At 45.9% G+C, this 9,527-nt stretch overlaps 1 protein-coding gene across 5 annotated transcripts in view; it reads left to right on the top strand.

Annotated features, from left to right (window-relative positions):
- KSR1 (kinase suppressor of ras 1) overlaps positions 1-9,527 on the top strand; it is a 96,753-nt gene that overhangs the window by 34,061 nt on the left and 53,165 nt on the right. For all 5 annotated transcript variants that reach the window (XM_015421922.1, XM_015421921.1, XM_015421920.1 and 2 more), the window contains exon 2: positions 6,631-6,778. In XM_015421922.1, the coding sequence (XP_015277408.1) occupies positions 6,670-6,778 (109 nt within the window). In that variant the 5' untranslated portion in view covers positions 6,631-6,669. The remainder of the gene's footprint in view (positions 1-6,630; positions 6,779-9,527) is intronic.

Here is a 9,527-nt window from a genome sequence, read left to right as displayed (position 1 = left end):
AATGTGGAGCGGCGGCAAGCAAAGACAAGCCGACAACCCCGAAGCCAAAGACGACCACCCCAGCCAAGAAGGGGGTAGCCAAACCCAAGTTCTCAAAGGCACTGCAAGCTGCTCCGGAGGCAACAGAGGATCCTCTGAATGAATCGACTGACTCGGAGCCTGAGTCTTCGGGAAACGAGAACGTCCTGTTGTGAAAGGCGCTCAACAGCAGGACTCTGGATCGGAGGCGCCGGTAGTGGTGAGAGAACCCCCCTCTCTTTTTTTCGTGACTGTTTCCCTGATTAACCCGGTTTTGGGCACCCATGTGAGGGTCAAAGCGCTTATTGACTCGGGATGTGGGAGAGACTTGATCAGCCCAAATGTGGTTGCGGGGTTGGAGGCGGGCATCAAACGTTTGAAATCCCCCATTATATTCACTCAAATGGATGGGGCTCCAATGAAACCGTGTCTCCACAAATCTATGCCGTTGAGACTGGGGCTGGGTGACCACTGGGAGGAGAGACCCTTTATTGTCACTCCTGACTCTCAGTTTGCGTTGGTATTAGGTGCCCCTTGGCTGTTTGCACACGACCCCTATATTCTCTGGGAAGGGGGAAAAGTCGACTTTGTCTCGCCAAAATGCCGTCAGCATTTGTGGGGGGCTGATTGGGGCGCATCTCCTACTGTGACTTTTCCATGTGGCATTTTAACTGCTGAGGAACTGCAATCCCTCCCGCCTGAGTACCACGATTTGGCGGACGTGTTTGGGGAGGAGGAAGCGGATGAGTTGCCCCCCATCGCAACATGGACTGTAGCAACATGGACGTGTTGCTATAAACAGTTCCCCAGGCTGAAACAGTTCCCCAGGCTGTGACACGCTAATGGAGGAGCTTTCCTGAGGAGGTTCTTTTCCATATGGATTGGCTGTTGGAATTCTAATCTTATCTGTAGTGCTGTTGTAAGATGAAGAGCATTTTGTGTTTTTCAGGGCAGGAAGGGACCTTTTGCTTGAACAATTGAAACCCTGGGCAATATCCCAGGAAGTGATTTGAAATCACAGACGATACAGGAAACAGTATTTGAGGTTTAATCTCTTTTGAACATAGGCAGACAGAGCAATGTAAAACACTGTACTTGGGAAAGTACTGAGCTATGAGTAACCTAGGGTTAGCAGCTCTGGGTTGGAGATATTGGGGGTGGAGTGTGGGGCGGGCAGGGCTTGGAGAGGGGAGGGACTTCAGTGGGTTAAATGCCATAGAGTCCACCTTCAAAAACAGCCATTTTCTCCAGGGGAATTGATCTGTCACCTGGAGATCAGTTGAAATCCCTGGAGCTCTCCAGTCACCACCTGGAGGTTGGCAACCCTGGAGTAACTGGATGCCCTATCAAATTGCATAAGTATTTGGGGAATAAGTACTCAACAAATGATCACATGATCTGTAGTAGAAACCACCCCAGTTATGCTAGATGTTCCAATTCAGGCTAGTGCAAAGTTAGAACTCACCCTCCGTGTTAGGAACGTGCAGTGTACCCAGAGAAGTGGTGTGGGTAGGAGGCTGAAGGTCAAGGTTTTCTCTCTGAGTGCCACTAGGAGGATATGGAGGGATTCAGAGAAGTGGAGCAGAAAATCATTGTTAGTTGTTAGTTGATCCAGCAGCCTCCGTGTAGTTAGAGAAGTTTTAAAGTATTGAGGGGAGGGGGTCTGATTAGAAAGGGAAGGTCTCTGCCCACTGTTGGGGAGGAGGCTGAACTTTTACACCACAAGTCCTTGTTCTGTAGAGGCAGAATGGGCTGGAGAAATGAGCCAGTAAGAACATCAGAAGAGCCCTGCTGGATCACACCAGTGAGGGTCCATCAAGCCCAGCCTCCCGTCTCACACAGGGGCCAACCAGTTGTCCTACAAGACACAGAGGCAGGGCACTTGTTGAGGCAAGAAGTGCTTCTTTTTTATCAGTCCTGAATCTGTTGCCCGTTGACTTTGTAGGGTGCCCTTGAGTTTCAGTATTTTGCTGGAGTGGCAAAAGGTTCTCTCCGTCCACTTTCTCTGCCCCAGGCATAATTTTATAAATCTCTATAATGCCCCCAGGATGCCATCTTTACTTTTGGGACCAAATCCTATTGGTTGTACTTTTGGATCTTTGTCATTGGCCAGATTCCCAAATTCTGCCTGCGATAGGGGGAATTTGGAGATGTGCTGTGACTTGGGAGGAACGTTAGAGTCCTGGCTCCTGCTGGCGGATTCAAATTTTTCTTTGTGCAAGAGGCAGGTGGAAAGAAAGTACCAGGTGCAGGAGAAGGTGAGATAGATCCGGTTGGGATGATTGAATTAACTGAGTAATAGATCAAGGTGGTACCTGACTATGTTAGGCTGTCCGTAGCAGCAGAAAAGAGCAAGAGTCCAGGAGCACCTTCAAGACTAACAAAATTTCTGGCAGGGGAGGAGCATTGGTGAGTCACTGCTCACTTCATCAGATACAGCCAGAATGGTTCTAGAATGTATTCCTGCTGTATCTGAAGAAGTGAGCAGTGACTCATGAAAGCTCCTCCCCTGCCATAAATTTTGTTAGTCTTTAAGGTGCTCCTGGGCTCTTGCTCTTTTCTACTGATGACTTGTTGGCAAAGGCCATGGGATGGGTTGATGGCTTGGGGCATACTCTTGATTGGGTTTCCAGAGACGTCTGCATTGTGAGGCAGAACCCTGGATGGCCCTGGAGGGTTCGTTTATTAACTTTCAAACCTCGAGGGTTGATACTGGCCTGCACTGTGATGAGTTCTCAGGAAGCCGAAGTACGGACGTGTGTTCAGGGTGTGTCTGAAGCTGATGGAACATAGCTTGAGCTTAATTTCTCATCTTTACCATCAAACCCTGGTCCTTCCACAAAGTCCTGAGAAGCTAAGGCATGGCGGGGGGTGGTGGTGGTCCTCAAAGCATGTCTGATGACCCAGGGCTCTCTGTGGGGTAACACTGTCTAGAACAGGGGTGGCCAAACTTGCTTGACGTAAGAGCCACATAGAATAAACGTCAGATGCTTGAAAGCCGCAAGACATGAAGAAATTTTACTTGTTTTTACTGGTAAATATGCAGATTTGCTTGTTATTAACAATAAATGAGAGTGCCAAAAGCAGTAAAAGCAGATATTGATAATGGTATTTATTTGTCCAATGATATTTGTTCGCTAATGATATTTAGCTTCCCCAGCTGCCCTGCCAAGAGCTGCACAATAGGTGTGAAAGAGCCGCGTGTGGCTCCCGAGCCGCAGTTTGGCCACCCCTGGCCTAGAACCATCTAATTCCCTGACCCGGAGGATTCTGGGTTGTGCAGTTAATGCTTCAGCTCAGTTTTCTTCTTCTTTTTTTTTTAAGCCCCCGGAGGGGATTTTTTATTAATTTTTTAAACACTACAAAAACTAGAACAGAAAAAAGGGAAAGGGAAAGCTACATATAAGGGAGAAAGTAAAGAACCCACTACTAACTAAAAACCCAAGAGAGGAGATCTCCAACTAGCTTTTTATACTTCATTCAGACTTTTCATCTTTGTACTTCTTATGAACTGTGTCAATCTTTTAACCCTTTTAACCATCCCCAGTTACATTTAATTGCCCAATAACAGTGCCCCCCATCATCCCCTAGAACCAAAGTTCTCAAAGGCACAATTCAGAGTCCTTCAGCCTTTACTTCTTCTTCTCTCTCTTCTGCAGTTTACTTCTTCTTCACTCTCTTCCGCAGTTTCTTCTCTCTCTTCCGCAGTTCTTCCCTGCTCAGACAAAGAGGAACCAGATGAACCAGTTTCCAGCTCTCCACTGGACTTCTCGTCCTCTGGCCTTCCCAGCTGCTCCTTTAGAAACTCTTGAGCTTTAAGAACAGAGTCAATCTTGACCTTCTTCTTCTTGATCTTGAATATTACTCCTTCTGGAAACAGCCATTTATATCCAATTGAGTTTGTTTGGAGGAAAAACACAAGTTCTTTGTATTTCTTTCTGCGTTGTCTTACTTCAAATGGAATATCCTTTAGTGTTCTGACAGCGTTCTCCCCAACCTTCAGGGGTGTCGCAGCAACTGCTTTCAGGATAGCATCCCTGACGTGCCTCTTCAAGAGTCTTACTACAATTTCCCCAGGCAGATTATTTTTATTTATGTATCCTGAATATGACCTGTAGGCCACATCCATGTCGTTGAGTAGCAAGTCCGCCTTTATATCTGCTACTGGGGCAAGTAGCTCACTCATAAGTTCTTTAAGATTCTCTCCTCTTTTCTCTGGCACCCCTTGGAAGCGCAGGACCATATTAGCCTTATCCATTTGCACTTGCAGCATCTGATCTTCCAAAGATACAGTTTTCTTTTCCAATTTTTGCACTTTTTTCCTCACTATCTGCGTTGTCTCAGCCATTTCCTTTACTTTCTCAGCATCCTGCTTCATTACTTGAATCAAATCCGTTATTTGTGTTTGTTGAGCAGTTATGCTTGTTGTCACAACTTGCAGCTGCTTTTGTTGTTCAGTAATATTCGCTGTTACCACAGACATCTGTTCTTTAAAGACATTGAGCTGTTCCAGCAGAGGGCGCATGACCTCTGTCATCGCCTTCGTCGTCTCACTGGGCGTTTCCGGCACCTTCGGGGACTCTAGTTTTGCTTTTAAAAGTTTCTCTTTGTCTCTGTCCCTCTTCCCCGCCATTTTTTTCTCGTTTGTTTGCTTTCACAATAAATTTTAAAGTCTCTGAATATGCGCTTATTTGTATAGATGAATGAGTACTTCTGGGCAATTTCTTGTTTATTCTTCCACTCCCTCCCCTTTCGTTCAACGATTTATGGGCATGGGAGGCGTCCCTCCCACCACTCGCTTCTGCCGTTTCGCCGCTTCGGGTAAGGAGTGTCTTTTAGTTTAATCTCATTTGACTCACGTTTATAGTTGGTCTTCCGACCCCTCTTCATTCATCATTTCAAACGCCTGATCTCCTGAGCTTGATCCAGCTAGCTTCACTTGTACCATCAGGTCTCTCGGCTGGACGGACCACTGGAGCAAGGGGGAGCCTCGATTCTCTGGCATTTGGCCAGAGAAGAGGCTACCCCCTCAAAGCTCCTTGGCCAGGTGCCCTTCTCCGGGCTCCTGGGGGGGGGACGAGCCTGCGCACCCCCTCCATCCGCCAGAGCACGGAGACACCCCCAGGAGGTCCGGGAGGTGAGGTCCGCCATCAACCGGAAGTTCAGCTCAGTTTTCTTCTATGGTCAATAAACCTGGTGCAATCCAAGGGGGATTGATGCCTGAGCATTGAAGTTCCCAGTCTGATTCCTTGGTATTTTACATGCAGGTGTGAATCCACCTAAGGTTTCATTTGTGCGCATGTTAAAAACACTTTGGAAGCCACCCTAAAAGAGACAGGTGTCTTGTTCAAGTACATGTTACCATGTCCTTCTATCATCTGGTGTTGAAATTAAATTCCGGAACACTTTGTGACTCTCTTGCATTGTGATCTGGCTTTCTGCCTGGTTTCCTATCAGACTCTTCCAGCATGTCTCTGTGCTGAATGTTCTTTTTGTGTGTGCGTGTGCTCTGCTTTTGGTGTTGTATGCAAAAGCCAAGAAGATCTGTGCCTCTGCTCTCAAAATCAAAGGCCTTGGAGGTGGCCCATCAGCTTAATGTTGTGTGCTGAACATTGGAATTTTGGTGGCAGAGAGTGTGGGGAATGTGGACAGTCATATAAGTGCTGAAATGGGGAATGCACACATGACTCCCCCTCCCTCTTTATTCTTGGAATAAGTAATGGAAAGACGCAAGAGGGGAGATGCTGTGGCTCAGGGGTGGAACATCAGCCTGGCATGTAGAAGGCCCTAAGTTCAGTCCCTGGCATCTCCGGTTAAAGGATCTGGTGGCAGGTGATGTGAAAGATCTCTTCTGTCTGACACTCTGGAAAGCGGCTGCCAGTCTGAGTAGACAATACTGTCTTTGGTGGACCAAGGGTCTGGTTCCGTACAAGGCAGCTTCACGTGTTCATGTGATGTGATGTGAAAGGGGAATATTAATCATAAAGTTTGTGGGCATACCCATCCAGGCTGACTACCCAGGGCCCTTGGGGTGGTATTTAACTCCCCCTTTGACCCCTGAGAAGCCATGTTGGTGCCATGAAGAAAGATGGCAGCTGGCCCAAGGGTGTGCATGTTTGTTGAGGGTTACTTTGCCACTATCTACTCCTGCAGTATTTTGGAGGCCTGTATATGTAATTTTGGGGCAGGGTGTGTGTTTTGACACATCAGTTCTTCTGGGAAAGATTGGTACACAATGCCTGGCTTTGCTTTTGGGGAGAACGAACTAGCTGTGTCTCAAAACTTCCCACATCTGCCTGTTCACCCCCCTTATGAAAAGCAGAGTGACTCAGCCATCCAATGGGAGATGGATTTCTGGTGGTTTCTTTGTCCCACTTCTTAAAAAAAAAAGTTGAAATGCCCTAGCCAAAACAGCTGTTGGATGCTCCTAATTGAGTTGTGTGGTCCACTCATTCCTGACCTAGTGATCTTTTTTTTTGAACGAGTCACCACGACAATGAGTGATTCATGAAATGCCAGAATTCAGGAGGGGGGTGTTGGGTACTGGAATTGCTCATCCCGAAAGCTTTCCAGAACAAATAAGCCATAGTCATCTTAGAATTTTCTCTGCAGCGGATACCGGCAGACCTGACCCTCGATGCCTTACTGGAAATGAATGAGTCGAAAGTGAAGGACACCATGAAGCGGTGCGGGGCCCGTGCGGAGGAGTGCTCCCGTCTCAACGGGGCCCTGGCCTGCTTAAGACAAGTCATCCGGACAGGTAAATTTCGCCTTTTCCCTGCTCGGGGGAACTGGCCTATCTCTGTGGTCATTTCTCTTGTGGCCATTCCCAAACAGTCTTTTCGTTTAGTGTATTTATTGCAGCCTACTCTTCCTTTTCTTAAAAAAAAATCGCTAGCTGGGTGTAGGGGTTAAATTGTTGGACTAGGACCAGGGAGACCCGGGTTCAAATTCCCATTTGACCACCAGGTGTGCTGAGCGTCCTTGGGCTAGCCGCTCCCTCTCTCGCTCAGCCTAGCCTACCTCACAGGGTTGTTGTGGGGGTGACATGGGGGAGGGGGGACAAATGTTCACTGCCCTGGGGCCCTTGGAGGAGGGGGCAGAATACAAATGTAGGAGATTCAATAAGTGACTCGTGTGGGGTCTGTATGAAGGGCCCCCCCCCCAGTGTCTGGTTTCTTTAACACGGATGTGGCTGCTCTGACTTGTAGTGGCGTATTCCAGGGTCTCCGGCAGAGGAGCTCCTTCCCTGGTGGTCACGTTGAGATCCTTTAGTGGAGAGGTGTCAGACTCACAGCAAACAATGAAATACACTCTTGCAAGAAGGTTTTATTTTATTGAAGCCATGAAGTACTTAGGACAGATTCTCTGTTCAGAATACCACAAGGTGCTTGAGACAGGTATAATAAAGCAAGTTTAAAATAACATGGGCCAATAGATATGGTTCCCGTGCCCGTCCTGAGGACTCATCGCGCGCCCAAACCCTGAGAAAGCAATGGTTGTAGCTGATTAAACAATTATTCTATTCTCACACGACTGTTCATTATAGACTAAGCAAATAGCCTCCAAACGCGAACCACCTGTAGCCTTGGCAGATAAGGTTCCTTCAAAGCACTGCTAGCGTACATGGAAAGGAATGCAGTTGAAGATGAATGCATGAGGGTGAGGGGGGGGGACATGTGCACAAGAGTCTAAGCCAGCCCAGGGAAAGGGGGGGGGAAATGGACACATCTCATAGGCATGGAAAAGACATATTGGCAGCTTGCTGGCAGAGGTCAGGGAGGGATTAAACTTGGGACCTTCTGCTTACAAAGCATGTGTTCTGTCATGGAACTAAAGCGCCCCCCCCTTCGTGGACTTTATGCTTGTACAGGGCTGGAAGGCTTGCGGAAGCAAAGCACATCTGGATCTGGGCAGTGCTTAGGGGGGGAGATCTTCTGCGTTCCCCATGTTTGCCACTTTCATGTTTTACAGGTATTTTATGGCCAACAAAGAACACCCCCCTACACACTGTGAGCTTAAGAGTCCTCTAAATGGTCATCATTGAACAACTATCCTGTCCCCATCAAGTAAGGATTTAAAGCGGGAATGGGAAGTTCCTTGAAAGGATTTTTGCTTATTGGCAAAACATCTCCTTTGCATGTTGAACTCAGCAGCTTTCAGACCCTGCGTCTGCAGCCGTTATGGTCTGGGGCAGCAGGACACGACAAAGGTCTTGGGGACCCACAGTCAGTTGGAGTAGACAATAGACAGGCAAGAGTTCTGAAAAAAATATTAAACCAACAAATCTCAATAATGGAAGTGGTTGAGGCAATAAAGAGGCAAAATAGAGGGAAAGCTCCGGGACCAGATGGACTTCCGATAGAATTTTACCATATTTTTGAAGAGCAGATTGCATTAACCATTAAGGATATATGTAACACGGCGAGAGAACAAGGCGTAATCCCAGATACGTGGAAAGAAGCAAATATCTCTTTGATTCATAAACAAAACTTAGATGAGAAGGAAGTGAAAAACTATAGACCGATATCACTGTTAAATGTGGACTATAAGATTTTTGCATCAATTCTGGCGCAGAGGCTGAAAAAAATATTAGTGGAAATAATAAACAAGGATCATTTGGGATTTTTACCTAAGAGACAAATGAGGAATAACTTGAGAATATTGATGAATGTGTTAGAATACTATGAACTACACCATGAGAAGCAGATGACAATAATCTTTTTTGATGCGGAGAAAGCATTTGACAATGTTAACTGGACCTTCATGTTGGAGATGCTTCGCATGCTAGATGCAGGAGAAAGCTTTATTACTATGATTCAAGCAATATACAGTGAACAAAAGGCGAAAGTTATGGTCAATGGAGAACTTTCAAATAATTTTGCGATCCAGAAAGGTACGAGACAAGGATGCCCTTTATCCCCACTTTTGTTTATTAAGGTACTGGAAGTTATGAATGAAGCCAGAAAAGAGAGTAAAATAACTGGACTTCAAGTGAAGAAAGAACACTTTAAAATACTAGCTTTTGCAGATGATGTGGCATTAATACTTGAAAACCCAATAGAAGCTGCAGGAGTCCTGAAGGACAAGATTGAAGAGTATGGAGCTGTGGCGGGTTTCAAAATAAATATAGAAAAAACTAACATTATAACTAAGAACTTGGACGACAAACAAAAAGAAAAGTTACAAGAAATTACAAGATGTCAGATTGTAAAAAAAACTAAATATTTAGGAATTACGGTTACAAATAAATGTAGTACACTCTATGAAGACAACTATAAAGTATTGCTACAAAAATCTAAACAAGACTTGGACAATTGGAAAAATCTGCAACTTTCCATGATGGGAAGAATCGCTACAATAAAAATGAATATTTTACCTAGATGGATGTTTCTCTTTCAAACTATTCCGATATTACAAAATCAAAACTTGTTTAAAGACTTAGACCAGATGACAACTAAGTTTATATGGCAAGGGAAAAGGGCACGAATAAGATTGAAAATGCTACA

The sequence above is a fragment of the Gekko japonicus genome, unplaced genomic scaffold (assembly GCF_001447785.1).
Source record: "Gekko japonicus isolate JY-2015 unplaced genomic scaffold, Gekko_japonicus_V1.1 scaffold43, whole genome shotgun sequence".
NCBI lineage: Eukaryota > Metazoa > Chordata > Lepidosauria > Squamata > Gekkonidae > Gekko > Gekko japonicus.
Note: the sequence above shows the minus strand (reverse complement) of the source record. Positions and strands in the feature narration are given on the sequence as shown.